Source organism: Microtus ochrogaster, chromosome 16, assembly GCF_000317375.1.
Source record: "Microtus ochrogaster isolate Prairie Vole_2 chromosome 16, MicOch1.0, whole genome shotgun sequence".
Lineage (NCBI taxonomy): Eukaryota > Metazoa > Chordata > Mammalia > Rodentia > Cricetidae > Microtus > Microtus ochrogaster.
Genome location: NC_022018.1, coordinates 39,187,599 through 39,215,314, shown reverse-complemented (window position 1 = coordinate 39,215,314; position 27,716 = coordinate 39,187,599). Strand labels below are relative to the sequence as shown.

Genomic DNA, 27,716 nt, shown 5'->3' with positions numbered 1-27,716 from the left:
GGTTCGACGGCGTCCTAAGAAGGACCCCCCCTCCACCCCATCGCCACTTCCCGGAACCACTCTGCCCAGGCGGACCCCGGGTGGGGGCCGAGGGCGCCCCCGGCGGCAGGGGTATGCGCGGTCCGCGGCATGGCCTCGGCGGTGTTTGAGGGCACGTCGCTCGTGAACATGTTCGTGCGCGGCTGCTGGGTGAACGGGATCCGCCGGCTCATCGTCAGCCGGCGCGGCGACGAAGAGGAGTTCTTCGAGATCCGCACCGAGTGGTCGGACCGCAGCGTGCTCTACTTGCACCGCAGCTTCGCAGACTTGGGTCGCCTGTGCAAGCGCCTCCGCGACGCCTTCCCCGAGGACCGGCCCGAGCTGGCGCGCGCGCCGCTGCGGCAAGGTGCGGGGCTGCAGGACTGGGGGCTGTGGGACACCGGGGCTACGGGGCGCCGGGGGCTGCGGGCTGCGGGAGTGGCGCTGGGGGAGGAATCGAGCGAAGAGATCCTGTCAAAGTGCAATGAAGTCAGAGAGGGAAGAGTTACTTAAACTGAGACTGTTTCTTCCCTTGGCACCTGACATCTAGACCCCGGGTTTCCCGAAGAAGGGTACCTAGCTGTGGTTCAGGAAGGACTGGGAGCCGGCACACACTCGTGGAGGATAAATGAGATGGGTGGGAAAGGGGACGAGGTCACCAGGACTCTCACCCGACTGTCCCAAAGAATGAGTCTGAAGAAGGCAGAGTTTTGCGAGGCGACACCCGGGACTGACAGCTACCTACTGGGTTCCAGCCACCTTCCCCTCTATGGAGAACCAGTGGCGGCTCGAGTGGGTTTGCTGAAGAGAGTAGAGACAGTTATAGAGTGTCGGAATTGGGTGATTGCATTGAGTACGATCGCTGCCGGGGTCCTGCCTGGGAGAGCCCCGGACCCTATTTTGCCCCAGGACAGTTGAGCCTGAGCATGAAGTGCCACGCAGCAATTTTTCCCACCTCTCCTAGGAGGAGACCGCCCCGCCTGCATCTGTCGGGCCAACCCAGGGTCCCCACCCCTGAGCTGGGTCCGCATTCGGATTTGATTAGCCACGGCCGCCTCCTCCTCGGCCTTGTGACGGTCCTGGTTGGCTGTGACTCTTGTTTTCTCAAACAGCAGTGGCTTCCCCTTTCCTACTGCCAGCAAAGGGACTGGAGAGGGGAGGAAACCAGAGAGAGGCCTTGGTTGAGACCGGGAAGAATGAGGTGTGGGACACTTAGCTGCGGACAGGAGAGTTGGATGGTTTCTGAGTAGACTTCCGGCCAGTGTGTGTGGCCTCCCGGGGCTCCGAGATCCACGAACCTTTTTTTCAGAGTCCTCCAAGTAAGCAGCGATTCTGGGGCAGCTTGGAGCGACTTTACTCAAGGTTAGCCAGTACACACCTCCTCCGCCGCCTGTCTAGCTAAGGTCTGAGATAACCTCCGTTCCCCCTGGTGATATGCCCCACCCCGTGAGTGGATTTTGTGGATAATTAGCTCCATTCTCATGACACATCCCCTGGCAGACACATCATTTGCACAGATTGCCAAAGCCTGCTGCGAGTATGGAGGCCACACTGACAAGCCTGCCATTTCAAGACTGGACCTGTTTTTATTGTTTCAAATTTGCTATTTGTTAAATTTTCAATGAATGTCTGATCAGGAAAGCATAACAAAGGTTCTGTGGTTTACTCAGTGGCTTCTCCTGGAACAAAGCAGGCCATAAACTAGTTGAACTTCCAGGCAGTCCCTCTGACCTGGTCTCAGAACTCCGGTTACCCCAGGCAAACTGGAACCAGGTCTACTTCTACGAGAGTACCTATTGCCCTGGGGCTTTTGTGAGGAGTGAAAAGCAAAGCCCAGTAGTGTCTGTAGACAGTAAGTCTATACTACTTTACCATCAGGGCCAGCCTCTCTCTTCTGGCTAGGGTGGCTGGAACAGAGGGTGTGGGAAGGGGTGTGACCGCTGTGTGGAGTCACGGGTGGAGAGGCCTTCCCTAAGGCGGTCGGGAGGGAGGAAACCACGGCGCTTGTTCACCTGGTCTCTTTTGCATTTATACAAACTTCTGGAATCATTTATACAAACTACTGGAATCACAGGTGCTTGACTGTCCCCATGCAGTCTTCAAAGAGTAAAACGAGGCCTATGGGAGCTGCCTTCAAGTGTGTAAAGGGTAGGAGAGCACAGAAGTGGGGGTTAGATGGGGTGATGGAGTGGCAGGGGCAGCTGGGGTGAGTCCCCGTGACTGGAGGGAAGGGAGTCTCTGACAGCCTGCTATGTGACTATTAGAACTGTCCGCCACTGGTGGCTGTTCTTATCTGACGGAAACCTCTTCCAAGGGTCCAGCTAGTAGCGCCTAGACGGAATAAAGATGAATCCCGGGAGCAGTAGAGGAGTGACCAGGAATCATGCTCCGTTCTGATTCTTTTTTCTCCGCGTGATTCCTCCCTAGGACCACCCCAGTTCTGTTTCACAAAGCCAGGAAGGCCCCTTTCCTTTCTTTGATCCCTTCAAGTTCAGGGAAGTCTTATACCAAGCAAAACACCTCATCCCTAAGACAAAAGAAGATTCTACCTCGTTTCCATGCAAATTTCTTATTTGCATTAAAAAGATTGTCTGGATTTTCAAGCTTCAACCATGAAAGGTATGCAGCTGGTATTTGAATTCCAGTCGGTCAGATTCTCAAGTATTTATTAGATTGCTAGGCTGAGTTAGGTTTGTGTCCTCAGTTTATTAGAGAAGCTTCCCAAGGAAAGGGGTCTCTGGGTTGCCCCTGGCAGGCTGAGCTCCTGACACAGTGGCCAGCCATGGCTCCACCTTGTCTAGGCTGAGCTCCTGACACAGTGGGCCAGCCATGGTTCTACCTTGAACTTCTGAATCTTCATGCAGTTGAAGAGGTGCCAAGCCCTCAGCCTTGATTTCCCCAGAATTGCTGTGAGAGAGATTTTAGATGGGAAAATTGGACTTTTGTTGTCCCTCCGTGGTTTTATGCTTGATGGATATCCATGACCTTTTTATGTGTCCTGGTGACACAGGCAGAGATACGGTGCCACTGCATGGGGCGGAGACACAGTGCCCACTACCTTACCTTCCTGGCCTTCTGTTTACATGACCTAGAGTAGCGCTGATCTCAGGACCTGTCTTGCTTCTGTCATGTATCGCTTCTTCACCAAACCAAGTCTCTCCAGACCCTAACTCTCGGTAGGATGGTACCTCACAACCTAGGGCTGAAATAACCACCTCTTGCTGTGTTGCCCTCCAGCCCTGGGAGAGGAGGTGGCTGAGCTGCTTCCCGTGGACATTATGTTTGTGTTGCCACAGTGGTTCCCCCCTCTTACTTTTCTGCCCTTTCATCACGGAGCTGTGTCTTGTGTTTAAGTCCTCTGTCGTGTGTATCACCTACTGGTTCAGATTGTGAGAGTGAGAACTCCCGCTTTGTTTACTTCTCACACATAAGGTCTGCATTTGAGAGCAAAAACGTTCAAAACTTTCCTGTCGACCATTTGAGGTTCTTGGAGTATTTTGATCCTCTTTTTAGTAGCACCCATTGCAGATCTGTGACATCTGAGCTGGCCTGATTACCTCTGCTGCTGCAGATTCTATTTCAAGGTGGCCAGGTGAGCTTGAGTCTTGGGTAACTGCATTTTGGGTTGGCATTCATTTATGTGGTCACATATTGGCTGCCAGGCAGCGCACAGGTGCAGGGAAGAATAAAACGAGAAGACAACCACTAAAACCTTGTGACCTATCTCTTTGATTCTTACATTTTGGTTGGGAGAAATGCGTTAATAAATAAGATCGCCAAGTAATAAGGAGATCACTGGCTGGAGAGGGGCAGATGGTGATCAGTCATGGTCTCCATCATCACCGAGAGCTCTGGGCCAGGGAACTGATTTGATCTGAGTTGAGCTCTAGTTGATGCCACTGAGAAAGATGGAATAGAGCAAGGGAGAGCAAGAGGCAGGGCTGCTGGAGCCAGGCATAACAGGGCAGGTGCGAGAAGGAGATGACACTGATTGGCCTGGAAGAGAGAGCCATGGAGGCATTGCAAGTGTCTCACACTTGGTGTGTGGCACATAGCACAAGCCTAGAATTCTCACACAGGGCTTGCCCTGCGCTGCAGTGGGGCCACCTCAGGGGATAATTGAGCCGAAGATGCTGCCTGAGGCTGCCAGCCAGCCTGGAACCTGGCATTTAGTGGCACAGTTTGTAATGCGAACCTGTGCACAGCGTTTCTGTCCTTGCTGTATTTAATTTCATCACCAGTGATGAGCATCTTCAGTGTTCAGGACATGGCCTCTCCCTAGACGTGAAAGCCACAGCTGGGACTGTACCAGGAAGGGTTGGACACTGATATAGCACTTGACTCCCACGCCATAGACATGTGCTCAGTTCCCAAGGTCTACCCCAGGTCACCGTCACATTGCCCTCACCTGGACATCAGGGAGAAATTGGATGTTACTACCAAACAGGGAAAATGGTGCTTGATGGATGTGCCAACCGCCACCCAGAGGCACCCAGCTTGACTTTCTCAGCAAGTGTGCTCCATACAGGTGTGGAAGCAGAGCAGGGCATGGAGTTGCCACCTCTGCCTGGCCTTTGATGTTGGGGTGGTGTGATGCTGCCCCTGACCTTTGCTGCAGCCACAATGCCATGTAGAGCTTCCTCGGGGCCATCCTGCTGTCCTATCCGGGCACTTTTACTGCTCCTCTGACTCACTCACGTATTTTTGACTCTTCCATGTCTAGGACCCCTCATCCGTCCTCTCCTGGGTTACCTACTCCTCCTCTCTTCCTTGTTCTGTGTTTGCTCCCAGGTCCATGTCCTGCTACCCACACCAGGCTCCACTCTGATATCCTGGACTCTTTTCTTTTGTTCCTTCATTTCATCCTTCCTCCCTTTCTTTCTCCCCGCATCCCCCAGACAGGGTTTCTTTGTGTAGCCTTGGTTGTCCTGGAACTCACTCTGCAGACTGCTAGCCTTGAACCCACAGAGATCCACCTGCCTCTGCCTCCTGAGTGCTGGGATTAAAAGAGTGTGCCATAACCACCTGGCAGCTCTCTTCTTTTTTCATAAATGATTTCTTGGCTGTGCTTGGTTCCTGTTTCCCTGATTTCATGCCATAGATCTTGTACTATGCCTTGGATAACCATGACACCTGGGTTGTCTTCTCCATCTGTAGGTGGAACCAGTTAGAACTTAAGATAGCTGGTCCAGTGGCCTGCACCTATAGCTTTTCACCATGAGTTGCTGAAGGACATACTTGCCTCTATGTCTCTACTGGGCCTCACTGTAAGCCCATAGGCAAGGCACCCCCAACCCTGTGCCCCAAGGCTGCCCTCCAGGAACTTAGATCATTCCATTGCAAAAATCAGTGTGGGTCTGAGAGTTCTCTGCTGTCTGTTTTGGCAGAATGTTTGAGAAGTAAAAGGAAATCTGTTCATGCATTGTGCGTAGTTGGAAATAAGAGTAGTCATGGTACTCGTGGGCAGTGATACAGAGAGACTCAAAGATGAGGCCTGTGGTGCCTCTCCACAGAACTCAGCTTGCTGCAAATGAGGTGTGTGGGCTTGAACTTGGGAGGGTGCAAGGGGCTGGCAGGGAGGCACAAGTCAGCCTGTGTTTTGCTTGAGAATCTTCAAAGGTGAAAGTCTAGGCCATGGCGCCTTCTCCTGGGCCAGCAGCAGGCTGGGGACAGTAGACTGAAGGCACATACTGTCATGTGTTGGCACTGCCATTTCACAGCAAAACGGGTATCGTGTTTTTCTGTTTTGTGTTCCGGGGGTTGAACTCAAGACTGTGCATTCCAAGCACCCACTCTGCGCTATACTCCCAGCCCTGCTTTAATGCCGTTTTTGTTCGTCTTCGGCACGTTCAGGTCACACTGTGCGTCCACTGGCTGGTTTTAGTTGCCGTCACTTGAAGGGCTGTGTTTTGTCATTTCTCAGTCTGGAAGAGCTCCTGAGAGCCCTAGATCTGACTTTTGTCTCTGTTGGTGGGAAGAGGAGGGGCCAGAGTAGCCAGAGTCCTGAGCTCCATTCATCCCCAGCAGCTACAGCATCTCCTGAATGAGGCCGGGTCGCTGATATGTGAGCTCAGGTGCTGTTAACTGTGCTGATGACATTGAGGGCTGGTGCCTCATCCCACCCCCAACTAGGGTGAAGGTGGTCAGAGACCACATCTTGTAATGGATACATGCAAACTCCTTTTCCTGTTTGTCCGGAGAACCGAAGTCTCCTTCCCCTTCGCTGATGAGGAAACCATGTCTCAGTCCTTGGACAGAACAGGGCAAGGAAGGGAGTGAAAGGGATTTTGTCACATAGTGTCTGGTTCCCACCATTACCGTTCCTGTTTTCTGTTTGAGGACATTGGGGGCCTGGGAGATTGGGTGGCAAAGCAGGGGACACAGCCAGGTCACCATAGGAGGGCACCTCATTTGCTCCTAGACAGTATTGTGGGGGGGAGGGGAAGAGTTGCATGCTCTGTCACCTGCTGCTTGCCCCACGGCTTTCAGCCAATCTGCTTGATCCTCAAAGCTTGGTATTTCTGCCCCCCTTCTATTTAGCATACAAAGTAATAAGTTTCATGGTGGCAGTCCATGCAAATATTTTTTTCTAATTGGCCTTCCAAGCCACCCTCCCTGTTCTCCCCTTCTCTCCTTGCTGGTGGCTCATTCCTGCTAGACTAGCTACAAGAACATCTGTGAGACAAGGTGTGACTGAGCCCCACTGAGTAACAGCCACAAAGTGCCCGGCACCAAGCTAGACACGTGGAGTGCCTGGCTTTCTCCAGCTGTCTATCCTATGCCCTGAGTGATCCCAGTAACCCCAATAAAAGGCCTCTAGGTAGGAGAATGGAGGGGAGGGGCCTGGTGCCCAGCACCACCAGCGTCCTGCAAGGCTGATCCACCTAAGAGCCTACTCATGCTCCCAACAGTGCCCTTTGTAGGTGCGACCCCACCCGCCCAGTGACTCTGCCCTGACTGAGAGAGAGAGAGAGAATATAGCATTTACCTCAGTGGGACTGATTGGGCCTGTGGCTTCGTTGGTTCCCAAACTAGTATTTATTGCTTGGTGTGGGTCAGACTTGAGGAATCCTGGGTTAAGTGTGTGCGTCAGTCGCTCTAAGAAACAGAATTGCCAAGCCTGTGGGGTGCTTGCCGCCAGAACCTGCCTGGGAGGCCGTGGTCTCTTTTCTGCCCCTCAGCTCTTACCACTCCACCCCTCCCCAGCCTCGGCCTCTGGTGGGTCTCTATACTCCTTCCTCCCTCTGTCCCTCCCTCACCCTCAACATCTGCTCATCCTTCAGGCCTCCTCCCGCTAGGGTGAGTAGGTGCCTGCTCTGTGTTCTCCTGGGGCCAGCAATTGCCTCCTGACTGCCTGTGGCCAACACAAATGTCCAGGAGAGGCAGGGCTCCTACCACTGTTTTGGCCACATCATCACCTGACCTCTGGTCTGTGAACTTTAGACAGTGTGCCCTTCCTGTGTGGAGAGGTGAAAATGGGCAGGTCCCCTGTGCCTTTAAGACAGACTGTCAGGGGCGGGGAGTGGTAGGGTAGCTCAGTGGTAGAGCATATGCCTAGCATATTAAGGAGGCTTTGGGATTGTTCTCCAGCACAGGGGAAAGGAATGGCCAACTGAATGAGTTTTCTGTTTGTTTTGTTAAGATGGGGTCTCACCTTGTAGCCCAGGCTGGTGTCACATTTAATATCCTCCTGCCCCGGCTTGTTAAGCGCTGGAGTTACCGGCATGTGCCACCACGCCTGGCTCATGAATGGCTTCTGAAAACCGCCTGAGTTTTAGGAATGGAATTTTGCTTTAGCTGGGGAAGAATAATGAACAGAGAGGAGGGATTAAGAGAACAGGAAAAAATCAGCAAGCTTGGATTCAAATGCGTTTTTTTTCCTCCACTGAGAAAAACAAAACACTTGGTCCCTTTAGGAGGCCCCTGCAGGGAGCAGGAAGCCTTGGAACCAACCGGAAGGAAGAGCAGCTTCCTCTTGTGGGTTCCAGGGAAATTTCTTTCTGGCTCCACCTCTTCTGCTTCTTTCTCCTGTGTCCCCGGTCCAGCTTTTTATCTTGTGAGAGATGTGGAGGGACACCTCCACCTCTGTGGTCCCTGAATGGGACATCACTCCTCACCTCTACCTCTGTGATCCCTTCCCGTAAGCCTGGCTGTGCCCAGACCTATAGGACAGAAGGGAGGAGCATGCCCACCAGCCAGAGTCCACTGTGCTAGGGCTCCAGTGACCAGTTAGCTGGTGTGCAGGGCTTCTCTGCCCTGTGTCAACACACACACACACGTGTGCATGTGCGTGCCATGCACTTATGTTGTGCGACTGCGCTGAGCAAAGAGTCCCTGCTGTTTTCCAGGATTTGAGACCCTCCCACAGGAGCCTTGTTTAGAGGCTGGTGTTCCGGACAAGTAGAAGGAATTCTTGCCTGTGTGGTCAAGGCCTGGTTTATCCCTAGCAGGCCAGCCGACAAGCAAGAAGGAGGGTGGGAGGGAAGGAGGAAAAGAAAATAGATATTTAGAAATTGCTGATTTTTTTTTGAAGTATGTTGTCTCTAAAATACGTGTGTATTCAGGCTTTTAGTAACCCCCAGCCCCAAAGGATGCTGCTGAGAGCCCTGCACTTTTGTATGCAGTGTGTTGATGGGCACATTTGTTAAATGGGCAAAAAGCCATTTCAATGCAGCTTATTGTCTGGCCCCAAGAGAAAATTTCCCCCAGGGCTGTCCTTTGTGGGGGGAGTCAGAAAGCGTCTTCTCGCTGGAGAGAGGCTGGTGCTGTGGGCCGTGGACATTCCTTAATGGGCTTCTCTGTTGACCTCTGCCGCTTCTTGCTCTTGTGACCAGAATTCCTCTGCAGAAGCACTCGAGTTAGACGTGCACCCTCAGCCCCACTGCGCCCCATCCCCCACCTAGCACAAGTCTTCTGCAGAGGAAGCCTGAGGCAGTGTAGCAAGTGTGGAGACCAAGCTCTGTTTAACGGAAACCTGGGACCTCAGACTCAGGTTTCGGAGATTAGGAAGCAGATTTGTTTGTGCTTGCTTCATTCAGTTTGGGTTCCAGGAGTAAGTGTTTACTTCTGCCAAAAGCAGCCAATTATAAAACAGTCACAGATTGTTCTTTTCTTGTGAGGCCAAAGCCCTTTAGGAATAAAGCCACCTCCATGGCTGTGGGCAGGGGTGGGGTGGGGGTGGGAGCAGCTCTAGGCTGACTCTATGTAGTTCTAGCTGGCTTGGAATTCCCTGTGTAGACCAGGCCTGGCTCTGCTCCTGAATGTTAGGGTTAAAGTAATGTACCACTATGCTCAACCAGGTCAACATTTAGCCCCTGAGTTTTTATATATCATGTAAATTGCTTGCTGAAGTTTATATATCACATTGTTAATAATTTTTCAAGCTTTTAACTGTGCTAAACTTGGGTAAAATTCTTGTGTCACAAACTATGTGTTGGTAAATTTTAAAAGTTGAGCTTATATGAGTAATTAATTTTTCAGAAATCAGACAAATTTCAGGGATTGTGAAGCCTTCTGGGTCAATTTTTCCCCCATGTTGAATAGTGGGCAAGTGTAATTTCTGTGAGTTTGTGATTGAATTCCTTAGGCTTAGGCGGTGTGTTGTCACCCTCTGCTGGCTAATTATAGAACTACAGCCTCCTAATGTGGCTTTATGTTTTGAATGCATCTGTACACATTCACAATTATCTTGTCCACCTGAGGTACTGACCATTACAATCCCTACTAGCAAATCCATGTTAGACATGACTTGGAAAACAATTGTTTATGTTTGCTTCATTTAGCTTTGGTTCCAGGATGGAGCAGGTGTTTGCTTTTAATGAAATCAGTTAAGCACAAATTCTCGGTTCTTTCCTTGCAAGGCTAAAGCCCTTTAGGGGGAAGGGCCTCTGGGCAGCTTGAGGCTGACTTTTCTTAAACCACTAATAACACTTGGAGTATAAAACCCAGAAGTATCAGATACTGTAAAGCTATTGTATCTAAGCACATTAAAAAGTAAAGTTGAAATTGTGACTTACTAAACACACGTGAGATTTGGAAGAGCCGGCCTAAGACTTTAAGAGCCAGAGGACTTAAATTCCAAGGAAATAACTCAGCAGGTGCAATAGGAGAATATGCAAATATGAGCAGATAGTGTACTGTGCTAGTGCCACGCTGCTTAGACCCATGGCACTTGTCGCCTGTCCCTGAAGATCAAAGCAGAAACCCATAGGAAGACTTCTCTCAGAACTCCACCTTTCATAGATGGTGCTCGGAGAGTCTGATTATTATTACCATGGTGGCTGCAGGAGTTCTGGGAGCCCACCAGCTGTGAAACTAAGAAACCCCAGGAGAATGAAGCAAGAAGTTTCCAGGGGGATATTTATTTCATTTTCTGCGCTGAGGTCCCAGAGTGGAGGGAGGTGGGTGGGGGGGGGATGTGTGCATGTGTGCGTGAGCACACATATGTGTGTGTGCATGTGCGTATGTGTGTGTGTGTTTATTTCATGTGAAAATATTTTTTGATAGAAAAAACACTTTTAAAATGATTGAAGGGAAGGGCACTGTGAGCTTTGGGGTTTGTCTGACAGAAGCCAGGTAGTAACTCATCCATGCTTTGCTGGCTTCGGGGCTGATAAGGGTAAGGACAGGGTGCTGAACGGTGCCTCTTTCCTGCTTCTTGAGTTTGTGCTCTTTGACCCAGGGCTGTAACTGCAGCAATGGTCTTCAGGCTGTATTGCTGTGAGGAGAGTTTTGGCAAACACAGAGGAATCCACCATTTTGCAAAGCTGCTGCCGTATCATCTGGTTAAGGGGTCAGTGTTCCTTGTCACTCAAGCGAGAGTGGTTTTTGGAGACAGGATGAGGCACCTTAAGAAAGCCAACCTAATGCCAACTTGATCGTTCCTGGGGAGCCAGCCTGGGGAACTAACTGCCGAAAGACAGCTCCTGAGAGGATTGCCTGGCGTTTCGGAGCTTGCATGTGAGCCTCTCACAGGCTTTCCTTCCCCTTTCGATGTCTCTCCCTGTGACTTTTGCTAAGCACACCACTTGGTTCTCATTCAGAATCATAAAGACTGGTCTGAGGAAGCAGATGCAACTTAGCCTGAAGGGCTTTGTAGTCTGAATGCTACTGTGCCACTGACTGTGGCCGAGGCTGCCCTGTGGGCACTGGAGACTTGTTGGCCAGCAGGGCCCGTTTCTCAGTGTTAACCCATAGCTATGAGAACTGGCAAGGCATGGAATTGGTAAGGTGGGCTGGTGTCACAACCAGCAGGGCCAACGTGCTGGCAGCTGTTTCTAGAGGCCTGAAGGGTGCCTGTGCTTTTCTCTTCTGCAGCCAGGAAAATGGGTCATAGCAAAGACAGAGTGCAGGGCATGAAGGTCGTGTTTGACAGAGAGCAGGCCATCTTTTCAGTAGGCCAGCCTTTCTACTATGACGTTGCTCCTCATTTATCTGAAATTCACGGTTCACTGGGTGCTCTCTATTTTCCTTGTGCAATCTGGCTGCCCTGAAAGACTGATTGTATTAGCTGATCTCCTCTTGCTGTGATGAAACAGTGACCAAGGCATCTCATGGAAGGGAGAGCTTAGACGATATTTTAGCTCCAGAGCCCAAAATGGCTAGGGCAGCATGGCAGTGAGCGGTGGGCACGCAGCAGGAGCTGGGAGCTGAGAGCTCACATTTTGAGTCATAAGCAAGAAGAGAACGAGAAATGGTGCGGGTTTTTAAACTCTCAGGGCCTGCTTCTTGCGACATATTTCCCACAAGGCCATGCCTACTAACCCTCCCCAGTGTCACCAACTGAGAGATGAGTGTTCAAACATCTGAGCCTATCTGGGGGATTCTCATTCAAATCACTATGCTGGCTAGAGCAGAGTGTATTTGCCTCTCCGTTGGTGGTTGTAAATCCAACCAGGAGAAACAGATTTAACCAGGGCTCTGGCATCACAGCTAATGAGCTAGAATCAAGCTCCTTCATTGAGAATCCAGACGGATGCTTCTGCCTGTAAAGTGGTGTAGGCTGGCTGAACACTGGCTGTACAGGAGGATGGTCTCCTATGAACCACACTTTCAGAGAGTGGAAGTAGGTCTGTGTCAGTGCAACGGACTCCCGTCTAGGACTGCAGTTCTTGGAAACCAGAGGATGGCGTTGCTTCTTTGAAGAACCACACTCCCCTGCATTCTCATGTGCATGCACAGCCACAACCCCTGCACCCTCATCCTCATGTGCACACACAGCCACACATCCCTGCGTTCTCATCCTCATGTGCACACACAGCCACACCCCCTGCATCCTCATCCTCATGTGCACACACAGCCACACCCCCCACACCTTCATCCTCATGTGCTCACAGCCAAGCTCTCCTAATGATCGTGAGAAAGGAAAAAGGTATCATTGATTTCTGTCATTGTGTGAACATTGTGAGTACATAGACACCAGCTGTGCTGTTTCTAGGTGATGTCTCTTATAGAACCACTGTCATTCATGCTACACTGTGCCCCAAACACACCAGCATGCCTCTTATGACTCTCTATTTCTCTCTTTGAAGAGCCCAGAGCTTTGAGAAGACATTCAGGAACTCTGCCACCTGGTGTTTTCTGCTTTTCTTTTCCTTTCTTCAACAGACAGGGTTAGGGTGGGACTTGGGAAGTGGGGAGGGTGGCCCAGTCCCTTTCTCTGGTGATGTCCAGGGTGTTGTCCTTGAATGTGTGCAGATGCAGTGCATATGAAGCCTGAGGCTTTCCAGTGGAGCAGTCACAACCCACTCTGTCACCTTGGGTTTTCACATTCCATGACTGACCAACTATGGCGTGGGTGGCTGAGGACAGAGGGAGAGAGGGAGGGAGGGAGGGAGGGAGGGAGGAAGGGAGGAAGGGAGGGAGGGAGGAGAGAGACGATTAAAAATGCTATCAACAAGTAGCAGTACTTGCATACCTGGAGGGTCATGTGGCCATTAGGGATAGCCTAGGCTAGCCTTTCAGAAATGCCTTCTCCATTGTATCTGGTAGGAGCTCCCAGGAACTATGTGTTCTGGTGAAGTTATTTTGATCATGCTTGTTGATCTAGATGATCAGTTACCTGAAACCTTAACACTTTAACTTTTTTTGAACAAAACTAAACCAGAATCTGAGATAAACTTTCGGGGATTGGCCACAGTTCTGGGATCTAGGTCTCTGGGGTTCGGTTGCAGATTGTGGGGATTGTGCCATTCTGGTCATACAGAGTCTTGGACAAAGCTAGTGTACAAAGGAATCGTAATTCCATCCCTTCAAAGCTGTTGGGGGAAGCTAAAGTGGGAAGTCTTACGTTTGTATTGCTTATGGGAGACAGAAAACTCCACATCTCCCAAGTATGGCCTTGAGCTATAAGATTTTAAAAATAAAGTACCGCAAAGCCCCACATCCAGTCAGAGCCTGTGGTGCCCCCTCTGTGGTGCCCATAACAAGCACTGGTGCTTGGGTTCCTGGGGAGGGCCATGACTCATGCCCACATGGGCTTTCTTTGAGATCTTTTCCCCTTCTGAACATTGCATTTAGATGACTTGCCTAAATATGGGCTCCGTTTTCACAGGCCTTGTGGTCTGGGCAGCTGGCACTGGATGAGTGAGTCCTTGCCTGTGATATCAGGGCTGTTGGGTTCTGGGCCACCCACTTCTTGTGCAGCCGTCATGCTGATGGCAACCGAGGGGTCCCTGGCTTAGCTCTGGCTGTGTGCAGGCATTGGTGGTATGGCCCCAGAATGTCCCAGTGCAGGGGATCTTCCACCCTTGTCCTCCTTCCAATGTCATTTTGGAATGTGTGGCATCGGTAGCAGCAGAGTCACACGTCACACTGATGTGCACCGTGGGGAGGGGTAGGTAGTTCAGGACCTTAGAGGTTGGCACTTGGCACACACAAGGCTGAATGAGTACTGAGTCTCCACTTATGTGAGGCTTGGTTTTCTGTTCTTTTAGGCCAAAAGTTCTCAAAACAAACAGCTCCCAAGTTTCAAATCACATGCCACTATGAGTAGCATGCTGAATTAAGCCAGCCACCCTGACTCTCCTGAGATGAGAAGGGTCCCCCTGTCTCATGTCTGCACTCTGCATTTGCTACCCTGCCACCAATCAGTAGCAGCTGTCTTGGGATCTCAGTACTCAGGGTCCTATGCCCCCCTCCCGCATTTTGCTTAATGCTGGCCATAGAATGGGAGACTGGTGATGCTGGCCACTGGGGCACACAAAGAGAAGCAGCTACAAAGCCGCAAGAGAAGAGGTGAATAGTCTCACTTGCAAAAGGAGACCAAACCCAAAAGCAAACCCTACAAATGCAGGCTGAGGTAGCTAAGATCTACTGTAGAGGGCATTGCCTGTCTGTAAAATTATGGAGGTGAAATTCATGGTAGCTTTTCCATTTCACTTCAAACTGTGAAAGCAACAGCTATGGCTAGGCATGTGATTTGGGCTGAATTATGGTAGAATAAAACTTTTATCTTTTGGGGTCTGGGTCTATCTGTGGTTTTAAGAATCCATGGGAAACATTGAGACATTTCTATCATAGGAGCAGGACATTTTGCTGTGGAAGATGACCTAGGTGTCCTCATCATGGGACATACTTGTTGTGTATCTGGTTGCTTATTTCATCATTGGCTGCTCGCCTTTCTGACCTGGCCATTTCTGGCTCTGTTCTAGGACTGCTTGCCATCAAGGAAGCACAAGACATAGAGACCAGGCTCAACGAGGTTGAGAAACTGCTCGAGACAGTCATCAGCATGCCATGTAAGGTGAGCGAGGCATCTAGGTGGGGCAGGAAGGCCAGAGTGTCCCATCACCAACCAGACTTAAAGACAGGTCCCTGCATCTCACTCAGCGTATCATTCCCACTAGGTGTCCCGGCAGACAATCAAGGGAAGGAAGGCGTCTGTGAGCTCTACCGGGTTCTTTCGAATCCTGAGGTGTGAAGCAGGAGGAAACAGGACTTCTCTGGAAGCAGCCAGGAGCCCTTTCTTTCTTTCCTCACCTCAGACTTGCTTTTCTGTTAGGTTTAAAACGGGCACCAGGAAGCCAAGGACAGGGTCTGCATCTTTGGCAGCCGCAGTGTTCAGTTCTGTCTCCTTGGAACTCACGCACTGAGCCTGTGAGGCTGATGTGAAGAACTAAGAATCCATCTGAAGGGTCAGGCAGAACTCCTTAGCTCCTAAAGGTTCTACTTTCCCAACGGGAAAATGGTGGAAGTAGAAGCAACCAAGCTGAGTAGAAGCAACCAAGCTGATAGTACAGGAGGGAGCTGTGGTCTGGGAAGTCCTTCTGTATGTGTTTGCTTATATTGGTTAATGAATAAAGAAACTGTCGTGGGCCTGCACAGGGCAGAATATAGTTAAGCATGGAAAACTAAACTGAATGCTGGGAGAAAGGAGGTGGATTCAGGGAAATGCTATGTAGCTGCTGCTGGGAACAGACAAGCCAGAACCTTGCCCAATGGGTTAAATTAAGATGTAAGAGTTAGCCAATAAGAAGCTATAGCTAATAGACCAAGTAGTGATTTAATTAATACCGTTTCTATGTGGTTATTTCCAGTCTGAGCAGCAGGGAACGAACAAGCAGCCTCCTACAACAGAGCTGGGTATAATCCACCAGTTATATGCAAAGCCACCCACCCTAGCCAGAGGCTTGCCTGTTAGCCACTTGTAAACAAGAAACTACAGTGGTCCACTTACTGGGCACAGGCCATCAACCAGCCCCTGCACAGGCCCGGGATTGCCTTCTGAGCATCATATCAGTTGGGATTACCTCTGTGCACAAACCCCACCCCAGCACACACATGGGACCTACTGTGGAGAGCTTTTCATCTTTAGTAATGACTGTGTTTGTCCCCAGTATTCTAGGTCAGAGGTTGTACTCACCTTCTTTGAAAGATCGCCTCTGGATCAGGTGTTAAAAAATGATAATGTCCATAAAATTCAACCCAGCTTTCAAAGTCCTGTCAAAATATCAGGTAAGAGCCACAGTGAAGGCGTGGGAGAACCTGCTCTGGGTGGCTGTGGTGGTTGCAAGGTCTTTCCAGTGTGGCATTTTGGTGGGCGGGCTCAGCCTCCCCCTTTGGAACAACAGAGGGCATTCAGTGAGATGCTCAAAGCCACCTGTGAGAGGGGTAAGGGAAGGAGGGGAGACTGGCAGGGACAGAGTGACGGTGCAGTGGTGTCTTTACCACATAGGGATGCTAATGCCAGCTGTGTGCAGGGATGAGCTGGATGGGTGGGTTCTAGGACCTGGGGTGGGAGAGGTCTCCTAGATATGGCTGAGTGTACAGGGTGGGTGGTCCATCTGGGCTGTTTGGATTATCTTAAAGGACTGTGGACGGTGTGAGGGCCTAGGGGCCCCTTGGTAACTGGGACCTAACCTCTAAACCTTCTTTCCAGCTGATCGCAAGAGGTGAGGCTGTTTGTCCAGGTTGATGTCTGTCCTACAGGCTCCACAGGCTCTGACGTCTCACTGGCTGTCCAATGGGGCTCTGATTGCCTACCGTGGTGCATGGACAAGCTTCTGCTCTTGAGTCTGAGTGGGAACAGTGCAGAGTCCTAGGCCTGTGTGTTGTACCATTTCATCATTTGGGGCAAATGGGAAAGAGAACAGAAGAACCCTTAAAGGGGTGGGGCACGGCTTCAGGATGACCTGGAGGCAAGATGAGTTTCAGGCGCTGCCTCTGGAGGAGTCCCCTGTCCCCATCCTGCTTTATTTTATCATGTAATGATCATATCATGATGTCATGATTACATCACCATGTGTTTGTTCTGTAAGACTGAAAATAATGGGGTGGAATTAAAGGGATGAATGCAGATGCCACCTGGGGCTTTAAGTTTGTTTTTATGTGTTTTTTCAAGGACTGGTGAGGGGTCCTTGCTGCTGTGTGAGAACTCGCTAGTGACCTTTGCTCATGGCAGAGGTGCAGCGTCCAAGCCTACAAGGGCAGGGATCTTGTTCTTCTTGTGCACCTGGAGACAGCAGACCACGTGAGATGTTATGCCTGGCTCCAGAGACTCTGCAAAATGAGCTGCTGCCTCAGAAATGACCAGGGAGGGACAATGAGTAGGAAGAAATGAGGCAGGGGGATTGGGAATCTGCCCCTTAGGCACTGGTGGACCTGAATGGAAAGTGTTGGCTGGACACTGGTTTGGGAACCCTGGCTTGGCAAGAAGGGAATTTGTAAATGACCTGTAGCTGTGGGGTTGTTGCTATGTGAGGCGGCAGTCTGGGGGATAGCTTCCTGCTAAGTGAACTGTTTGGAATTCTTCTATGGGTTTCTTCCACTTCTGAGGCTCTCTACCCTTCAGTATTCCTAGCCTTCCTATTTTGGCTCCCAGAACAACCAGGCCTCCCTCGAGCCGGAGTTTCCTAATATGAACCGGAGGGCACGAATCTTACCTGGAGTGTATGAAGCGGGCAGCATCTGTCAGCTCTGTCTCCAGTGAGGGAGCAGACATATTCAACAAGCTGCAAAGGCTTCCACATTGATTTCCTTTTTTTATGACTTTTTTATATGTGTAAAAATTTGACCTACATATATGTCTATGCACCACATGCATGAGGTACTTATGGAGGCCAGAAGAGGGCACTGAATCCCTTGGAACTGTAATTATGGGTAGTTATGAGTCACCATGTGGGTGCTGGGACTCGAACCAGGTCCTCTGCAAGAGCAACAGTTGCTCTCAACTGCAGCTGATCCATCTGTCTCTTCAGTGCCTTCTCCCCACTCCCCTTACCCGCAACCACTGATTTCTATTGAAGTTCTTTGTTCAGAAGCACTGGAATCTTCTTGAGGAAACTAAACTGTTCCCTTGTGGGCACTTTATGTTTTTCAGTGCCTTTATGGATGGGTGTGTTCTGGGGGTGTGGCTCTCAGAAGGAGGCCCAGAGTCTGAGGAGTTCTGGCTTCCCAGGAACCCATGACCTTGACTCTCTATCTCTCCAGAGTTCACCCCATGTGCTTACAGGAGGACCCCCAAACTGTTTTTAGTGCTTTTCTCAAAGCCTCACCGGCAGAAGCAAGCCCAGGTTTCTCGTCATCTTAGACAGATTAAAGTCTGACTGGCGGATGAATCTTAATCTTATTGCATCATCTCCACACCCTGAGTCTCCTCCCTTGGACTCTGGTCATTGTTTGTACTGTGACCCTCAAAAGTCATCAGGCAAGCTCTGCCCATCCATGGCCATTCTAGTCAATTCTATCCATTTAGGAAATAAAAGTTGATGGTCAAGACGTCCCCTGACCCTTCTTCCCTTCTCTTAAGGGGTTTCTTCATGCATTCTGGCATTTGGGAGGTGGTGGGTGTTATAGAGTTGGAACAGATCTCCCCCCGCCCCTTGGGATGGTGATTTACTGAGCCAGGACCCTGTGCCTCCAGACTTTTCTCTTTGAATGTTGAGGCTGTAGGTAGTGAGGGCTCCACCAGATGGCACTAGATATTGGTTGTGTTGAAAAAAATTTTTAATATTCTGGGTCCTCCTCAAAGATGACCACTCAGACTTAAGCATTCCTCTCCTATGTTGATTTAAGTGTTTATTAAGCATGAGAGAGCACAGATCTTAAGTGTTCTGCAATGAGGCTGTGACTGCAGCTCCAAGGAAACAGAGGCCTCAGCTCCACCTAGTTAGGGCTAGTTCCCTGGATGCGATGAGGGACCCTGCATAAAGTGCTGACAGTAGGGGAGCCGCTGGGGGACATGTCTGAGCCCTGTCTATGTCCTCATGGCTTACCTGGATTACAAAATACAAACACAGAAATATTTTTATGGTCTGGAGTATGCCTCAGTGACAGAGCCATTGCCTAGCGTATTTGAGGCCTTGAGTTTGATTCTTTCATCAGGGTTGATGGAGTTAGGGATGTGACTTCAAAAATTAAACTACTTAGTGATTTGTTTTTTGTTGTGGGTTCTAAACTGACATGCAAGAAATTCATAAAGTTTGTTTGAAAATAGCCTGGGGGTCATGGTGCCCACCCCTAGTGACTCACTCCAGCCAGGCCCACTTCCGGAATGATTCCCAACCTTCCAAAGCAGCATGACCAGCTGAGGACTAAGTGTTCAAACACACAAACCTTTGGGGGGTCATTTCACATTCAAACTACAGCTTCACCCTCCCATGAAGACTGGCCCAAGAGTAACCGCCCCTTCAAGCCGTTGTTCAGTGGGTGGACAGTGCCTGGGGAGGGTGCCACTGAACAATTCTTAGCAAAGTGGTCACTTTAAACTGATGGCCCCTTCAATTAGATGCGTGTTAGGGTTAGACTGTCTTTGTTGTAAATTTTGAATAATTCCTCAGAAGTCATAGCTCTTCTCAAGACACTGTTTGTTAAGAGAATGGAGGAGATAAAAATATAAACTGTTTCAGAATCTTTGTTCCAGTTTTAGCTAGCACAGGTATAGGAGGGTCGCGTGTATCTGGCGAGGTTTGGAGCCTGCTGTGGTACCTGTTTTTGTGTTATTGTTTCTCAGTGAGCCATCCCCTCTCCGAGCCTGCCTGGGATGGCTGCATTAAAGGAGTACAGATGCTGTGTGTTGAGAGGCCTGAGGGCTGATGGCTCAGAGTGATGAAGGTGAAGTTGGGGATCCAAGAGGGACCAAGAGCTTCTCCGGGATTATCTTTTGTGAAATACTAGTAATTTGAGCAGGATCCCTTTGTGACCTGGGGGCGGGACTCTGAGGGACTGGAGGCCAATATACTTATTGTCCTCAGAGCCCAACTGGCCTTGGGAGCTTTAGATCTCATTTATGTTCCCAAAGGCTCTTTGTCATAGACAGCTGAGGAGTGACTTGTTCCAAATCTATTCTGGAGGGACCAGCATAGACTGTACTTCCTGGACTCTGCAGTATACATTAGACATGCCAATAGCTCCAGGAGTATGTACAGAAGTACAGACGTGACTTGCATGAGTGACATCTATCTGAACTTCCAGGATCCCTTCCCCAGCCCAGATTCCCTTGGCAAAGGGGTGGGAGAAGGAGACCTAGGCTGTCAGTCAGCGGTGTGGAGGCTGCACAGGGGCTGCCTGCACTTCCTCAGACAGACAGATTTGGGTCAGAGTTAATCAGAACAATAAAGAAAGTGGCTCACTGCTGCCTCACCCTTTGAGTGGGGAGGCTAGGAATCGGAACTCCTGTGGGGTTCCCTGGTTTTCAGTCTGACAGCTCATTGGCTAAGCATCTTCCCTTTGTTCTTCATACAAAGAAATATAGCTGGCCCAAGTTCCCAGACCCACCCCTTAGTGGTTTGTAGCGTCTTTCCCAGGTGGAAGAGAGAGGAAGAAGGCAGGGGAAGAAGCCAGAAATGGATAGTGCCCCCCTCACCAGTGTGACTGACTGGGAAGTGCTACAGGAGACACGGCACACGTTAGCTCCTTCTCCAGAAAGCCCCACGTCCTTTTCAGCGAGGACTTGGGAAACTGACTGAACGATAATTTTGTGATAGGAGGAAAACAAGTTTTCTTTATTCTTTTTGGTTCCCTGACTCTCCACATATGGAGGGGAGTTTGCAGAATGGAACACCGAGTGCCTAGAAAGGTTAAAAATAAATAAACAGGAAGTAATAATTTCTTCATGGAAAAGCCAATTTCTATACTCAGGAATAATTTAGACCATGGTCAGGTGGAGAGAGGACTAAGATAATCCTTTAGAAACAAAGGCATCTGATGTCCCCTAACCCTTAAGACGGGAGAGATATTCTTGTTGGCTGTGTGTGCCAGGAGGAGAGGAGGGGCTAAAGGCAGCTGTGTCCCCAGTGTGAGGATACGACCTTGTAAACTAAGCATACCCATTCTCTGGAGTATGTGTTAAGCATGTATTTTAGGGTGAGAGCCTGGCTTGAGAGAACCAACAGAGGTGGTCCTGAGAATGAAGCTCAGCTGCTTAAGAGTCAAGGACCAGAGATGAGCAAGTCTCACAGAGAGGGGAAGAGCCAAGGCCAAGATGGCACCTAGTCCCTTCTGAAGAGTCAAGGCTGTAGTAGATAAAAGAGAGAGAGCCAAGCCTTTCTGGGTTTTGCATGGTAAGCTCTCTGCCTCTGTGGGTCCAGAATCTGTGGAGTCAACCAAGCGTAAGCCAAAATACTAGGGAAAAATACTATGTCTACCGATCGAGCATAGTCCTTTCTCCTCGGTCATTATAATAGTGATTTACATATCATTTACATTACCAGGTATTATACACGATCTAAAGATGATTTAAAGCCTGGAGGGAGGATGGGTGCAGAGTCCAGAAACTCTTTCCCATTTTGCGTTAGAGATTTGAACATCATAAGCTTTGCTATTCAAAGAGAGTGTGTCTAGCTAAATGGATGCTTGTTTGCCATGATGGGGTCCAGGGCATCATGGGATACTAGATAGAGTTAGGTAAATCCTTAGAGGTTCTCAAATGCAATCTTGGAGGTGTCCCGTGGAGAAGAAGAATTTCAAGGCCATGAGGCTGCAGGCTAAACCTCCAGCTTAGGGACTGCCACCAACCCTTCACTTCAGCCCTTCCAGGCATAGGAGAGCCCCTGTAACCTAACAGTTGGTGTAGAAACAGGAAGTCACTTTTGTTTGTTGATGTTTCTAAAGAACCCACATCTGCGAATACGGGAGAAATCTTAATGTATATATACGATTTTATCAAGCAAAGCCAGCAGGTCGCTCTCATCTGATGCTTAGGATTAACCAGGATGTGGATGTTGCCAACCCTGTCTCAGCTAGGGCTGAGGTCAGACAGGTCAGGAAAACGGTGATGTCACACGTCACAGTGATATATAGATCCTGCCTCCAGCTTGAGCCCTCTACCCACTTCCCATCATCCTCCACTGTAAACCCAGAGGGACAGGCATGTGGGAAGGTGCTCGGAAAGCCAGAGGATCTTCCTTCAGGGAGACACACACTGCCCCTTTGGGCACAGGTGTCAGCACCTTAGTCTGTCTGTCTGAACCCTAGAAGGATTCTCCGGGCAGTGGGAGGGAGAACTAGGGACATTGGGTGATGGGGGAGGGGGAGATTGATGTGAACTTCAATTCTAAAGTTTTATTTCACAGTTTCACACACACGCACACACATGTGCTGTATGGTCCCCTCACCCAATATTCTCTCTTGTCACCCAATATTCTCTCCCTTCCACTCAGAACCCCTTCTCTTTACAGTTCCCCCTCCTATTTTCATGACGTTTTTTTAAAATGACACGTTCTATTTAATTAGAGTTGCTGGCATGAGCATGGGTGGGAGGTTGTTTATTGAGCAAGAGCAACTTGACACCTCTGAGGACTATCACTTTTCCTTCCATGGTTCTCGTTACTAACTCCCTGCAGTTGCTCAGGAAGGGGCGGGACCTTTGGAGTCCCTCTCCCACCCAAGACAGGTGTTGATGGATCCAGTCTTGGACAGGTAGCCTCTGTTGTTGTGAGTTCCTGGGTGCAACAGTTATAGAAGACAGCATGGCATCGCCCTTCTCCCCATCCTCCAACTCTTACAGTCTTTCTTTCCCCTCTCCCTGAGCCTTGGAGAGGGTGCTATAGATGTCCTCTTGGGGACAGGCACTTAGCATCTCTTATTCTGTGATAAATTATGAGTTTGCATTAACATTCGCTCACTGCGGAAAGAAACTTCTCTGGCCAAGGCTGAGAGCCGTCAATCTATGATAAGTCCTGAAATTCTAAACCTCAAGTGCTGATCTCTCCTGAATACTTACCTTATTATGGCTTTGGTTTTCAGAAATCATGAGGTCCAATGGATTTTGTTTGGCAAACACAGAGACAATAGTCATTGACCACAGCATACCCAACGGGAAGGACCAGCTCCTGGACGCAGACTCCACAGAGCATCTGTGAGTACATAGCTTCTGATGCGCTTTCATACTTGGAGTTGGAAGCTGGTGGCCTGTGCAGTGCTCTACGGGGAGGAATGGACACAGCCCATTCCAATACGGACATAGCCGCAGACTCTGCCAGTTTGGGGGTTCCTATTTTAAAAGCTTGCCTCATATTCTGGTGAGAGTTTGCTTAACTGATCTAGGGAGAGACTAGTCACCCAGTCACGAGACATGAGGGGAGTTTTGAAGACGTTGCAAAGCTCCAGCATCTAGTTCATGCTGACTCTGAGATATGAAACCCTATCTTCTGGTCCAGGATCCAGGATCCTCATGCCTTTACACTTCCTGGGCTAGGGCTGTGCCACACATGTGGTCTCATATGTTTATGAGTGCTTCATTAGAGCCTTATTCTAGAGAGGAGCCTTGATTTCTGAGAGCTGGACAACCAAAAGCCACTTACGGTTGCCTGCATTCCCCACCTCCGCAATGAGCTCCTCCCTAGAATGTGCTGTGGAGAGCCTGCCACCTAGTGGCCAGCAGGAACAGCCACCTGCAAGCTTGGCTCCTGACAGTCAGCTCCCTGGTGAATCACTGGGGTAGCAGAGTCCTCAGACAGGGTGACAGGAGAACTGGCTTTGTTTCTGGGTGTCCCTGGGAATTCTGTGGAGGCAGACCTAGGCCCTGTAGCAGCTGGTGGTGTGACAAGGTCTCCAACTGACTTCTCTGCCACGACAGTCCCTGACCAGCACCTCGTTACACAAAGCTGAAAGACTTCTATTAACACTCATTCAGTGTGCACCATCCCTGACAGCCAGAGGTCTCCAAGGAACTGCATGTGATGGGTGCAGCATCCCGTGGTATCTTGGCCAGGCATGCCTAGTAGCTAGGCAGGTCAGGGGATTACTCTGTCAACACAGTTTCTCACCACATTCTCAGGCAAGCTTCTGAGATCACACCCTCTGTCAAATTCTTCAGCATTCCCAGTAACTGCTCCAGAACATGCATCAATCTCTTAGAAGTAGGCTGGTGAACCCCCGGAGGTTGGAAGGCTGGTGGCACTTGGTGCTCATCATGTGGCCCTGGGCTGTGAGTAGGGGCTGCCATTCAGTGGAGTCTCTGCAGAGAGTGTGCTAATTTGACCCAGAAGGAAGGTGGGCACCAGTGAGTGAGCACTGAGGGCGTGATGTGCCTGATGGAGGTGGGACAGGAGAAGCAGCAGGGCCCTTGGCAGTGCTGGTCCCGAGCCATTTTGGCAGTTCCTCAAGCGTCCCTTCTTTCCTCCCGTCTTCAGGACATCCTTTGGTCTGAGGAGGGTGATGAAGGGAGAGCAGGCGGTGGGAAGTTCAGGATGGTGCTGTACACACACAGTGTAAGCTCCCCATATCCACACGATTTTCATCCTTCCGAGCCTGAGTCAGCCTAGATCACACTAGGCTTGGCCACCAGGTAGAGTTTCCCTCCATGACCATAGGAAGCCACCTGTCTTGTCCCTTCCTGGTGTCCTTGCAAGCTCCTGTTCCCTGAGGACGTATCGCTGACATCTGCCCATCCCCCTGCTGCTCTCCAAGCTGACACGGGCCTGACACAGAACAGGAGCTGGAATGTCACCACAAAGGAAGAATGAGAACCCCACTGACCCACTGAAACAAATGGGAACAGTAATTGCAAGGGCACCAAAGCTCAGAAGCTCTTCCTGTGCGATGTCACCTGTGTTTTCCAGTCTGTATATCCAGGGTTCTTCCCTTGCGTCTGCTGCGTGTCTGGGAAGGACCTCATCTCACTGATCCCCTTGTGCCCTTCCACAGAGCCTAGATCCCCCAGTGTCCTTGACTCTAGCTGCGGTCCTGTAAGGTGGCCTTCACCTCTGTCATCTGTTTCAGGTTTGAGAACGGCGGCGAGTTCACCACAGAGCTGGAGGATGGCGATGACCCGGCTGCTTATGTCACCAACTTGTCCTATTACCACCTGGTTCCATTTGAGACAGACATTTTGGACTGAGCCTCTCCACTGGGCCATCTCTGCCTCAATCCTTGACTGCATGTCCTCATGCTGTCCACTGTGTGGCCCCAAGGGCCAAAGCTGCTGCTCAGCCTGGGCCTCCCAGGGTCCTGAAGTTCACCAGGCCTGGATGTCCTGAAAGTGGAGGCACAGGGGGCTTTTGATGTCCACAGGCTATCCCTAGGCTGATTCCAGCGACAGGAGACCACATATCCTGTAGCTCTGAGAGGCCTTCTACCTGCCCTCAGCCCGCCAGCTTGCCTCTTCTCCTGGGACACACTGTTCCTGCAGGTCTTGTTCTCATTGCCTACTTGAGGGGAGCATTCCACTTGGTCACATGGTTCTGACTTCCCACGTTTCTCTCATGTGTCAAAAGGCACAAAGCATTTCAAAAGGATTTTTGATAAGTCACCAAGATCTGGACCACAAGGGCAGGGGATATTAAGTGACTCAGGGCTTCCCTGAGATGTGTGGCTTTTGTTTGTTTGCTTCACATCTCCTCCCTGGAAACGGGGTTTGGGGTCATCTGGAAGGAGTGTTCGCAAAGGGTCAACCCTGAAGGGGAGGGGGCACCGGCTTCAGGGAGGGGGGAGCATGCACTGTAAAGTGCATATGAACCCAGCGTAAAGTTTTCCTCCAGAGAAGAGTTCCCTCTCTGCCAGCACCCGAGTTCTTCTGCCAGGCTATGATACTGTTACCACCACCGAGGGTGCTTGAAGTTCCTCCCCTGGTGCATTCAGAGGCATAATTGCCCTAATGAATCAGGAAGGATGGGATGGGAGGAAGGGAAGCTTACAGCTTGGACCACAGGAAGGTCTGGGTCCTGCGAGCTCGCCTCCTCACTGTGTCTACTAACGACCAGCATTTGCTAATGTAAATAATAGTAAATTATTGAAAATTCTAATTCTTTTACACAGTCTGTTTTTAATCTATTTTAATTAAATAAACTCTATTGTTCTACTTTGATTGAGTGGGGTTGTTTGTGTAAAACGATGTAGTTCATTTTGTCCCTTGCCTAGGGACAAGAAAGAAGGCAAAAGCTGACATCCAGCCCCCACCCCACCTCCACCCTGAGACCTGACCCTAGCACTCACTCTTCCTGACACACTAATATTTAGGAAATGTGTTCTCTCCCTGGGGAGTGATCTATTCAAACCAGATAATGAACAAACAGCTTGGGGTGGCTTTCATTTTGACTTAGGGGTTTCCCCTTCTCTGCTTTCCTCTTTGGCAGTCACAGGAAGCTTCTCTGGTGACCCAGCTACAATACAAATGGTATTTCCATGAATTTTTCCTTCCAGCTGTGTTCAACTTATAATGCATCCTGCTTTTCATATATGCTACTGAGGGACTGACTGGGGTCGACCAGTTATCTTTGTTGTCTTACTGTCAAATTAAGATCAATACAAAAAAAGTTTCCCTTAGTGATTAACATCGACACCAATAAAACCAGGCATGGTACATATGTCTTCCATCTCTACTTTAGGGTAATAGAAGCAAGAGGACCAGTTTAAGGTCTTCTTTGGCTATATATGGAATTCAGAGACACCCTGTGATAAATGAGACTCTGTCTCAACTCTCTTCTATTACCCCCGTCCCAGGAAGAGAAAAAGTGAAGTACAGACAAACAGGTTGTTTGTTGTTGATTGTTTTGAGGCAAGTTCTGACTGGCATGAATTCCTTCCTCAGACTCCTGAGTGCTGGGATTGCAGATGGATATTCCTTACAGTGTAAGGTGTGGTTACTGACACTCAGCATCCTCATGAAGGGTATAGGCTGATGGATCTGTGGTAGACAAAGAGCTTGTCCAACACCCAGGAAGCCACTGCTGCTGTTTATGGGGGCTGCTATGGTCAGATAGATTCCAATACAGAGAAAAACTCTGACTTGTTAGGTGAAAGATCCCAGTTATGAGTGTGGGCATAAAACAAGCACAGGAAACTTGGCCAAGTAAGAGAATCATGAGCTTGCAGCCTTGTTGTAGAAAATTATTTTAAGGTGTGTCACTTTTGTTTCTGCTACATTTAACTCTGTAAAGCTGTGGTTCTTTGTTTAAAACACCTGATGGTCTAATAAAGAGGAGCAAGGATAGTTGGGACTGGCAGGCAAAGAGAATCTATAGGGGGAGAAACCGGGAGGAGGAGAAGCGGCAGCAAGAGAATACGAAGAGGAAGACGTCAGGGCCCAGTCACCCAGCCGCACAGCCAGCCATGGAATAAGAAGGAAAATAAGATATACAGAAGTAACAAAGATAAAAGCCCAGAGGGAAAAGGAAAATGGGATAATTTAAGTTAAGGAAAGCAGGCAGAAAACAAACCAAGCTAGCCCAGGCATTCATAAGTAATAATAAGCCTCCATGTGGTGACATATTGGGAGCTCATGGCGGCCCCCCCTCCCACAAAATCAAACTCATACAACACAGCCTCTAAATGGTCAGTTCTAAGAATTGACAGGGGCGCAGCAGGTTCAAGTGTGAGTTGCACACACCTGTCATCCCTTCATCCAGAGACCTGCTTCTCCCTTTGCATGGTAAGTGACCACATCCCTCATACTGTTCCGGCAGTCAAAAGACCATGCTGATCTAGGCATTCACTTTTGTTACTTGAGCTTGCGTTCTTTCTGCTCTTCACAATGGACAAACAGCTCCTAAGTAGTATGTCATTAAAGACTTTGGGCCAATAAAATAACTTAAGTCAACTAAGTTGGAAAAGAACGTCTGGCACATGCTATTCACAGGCCAAAGGATCCTTCCTTTTCTGTTTTAAATAAATGCTAGTCTTCTCCTGTGAGGCTTACATAAAGTAAAAATGCAAAATATGATCATCAACAAACTGGAAGTGCTCTCTGGTCACTGCACACAATTCACATACTCTGTAGTCCACGTCCTCCTTGTAGACCAGGCATGTGTACATACCACCTG

The 27,716-nt window shown here is 49.6% G+C and overlaps 1 protein-coding gene across 1 annotated transcript; it reads left to right on the top strand.

The window, feature by feature from the left end:
- On the top strand, window positions 1-25,738 carry Pxdc1 (PX domain containing 1). Its single transcript, XM_005355032.2, has 5 exons — window positions 1-385; window positions 14,670-14,761; window positions 15,855-15,972; window positions 22,702-22,813; window positions 24,679-25,738. Exons 1-5 carry the CDS (start codon window positions 130-132, stop codon window positions 24,794-24,796), a joined length of 696 nt encoding a protein of 231 aa, XP_005355089.1. The 5' UTR covers window positions 1-129; the 3' UTR covers window positions 24,797-25,738.
- Window positions 25,739-27,716: the final 1,978 nt, after the last annotated feature.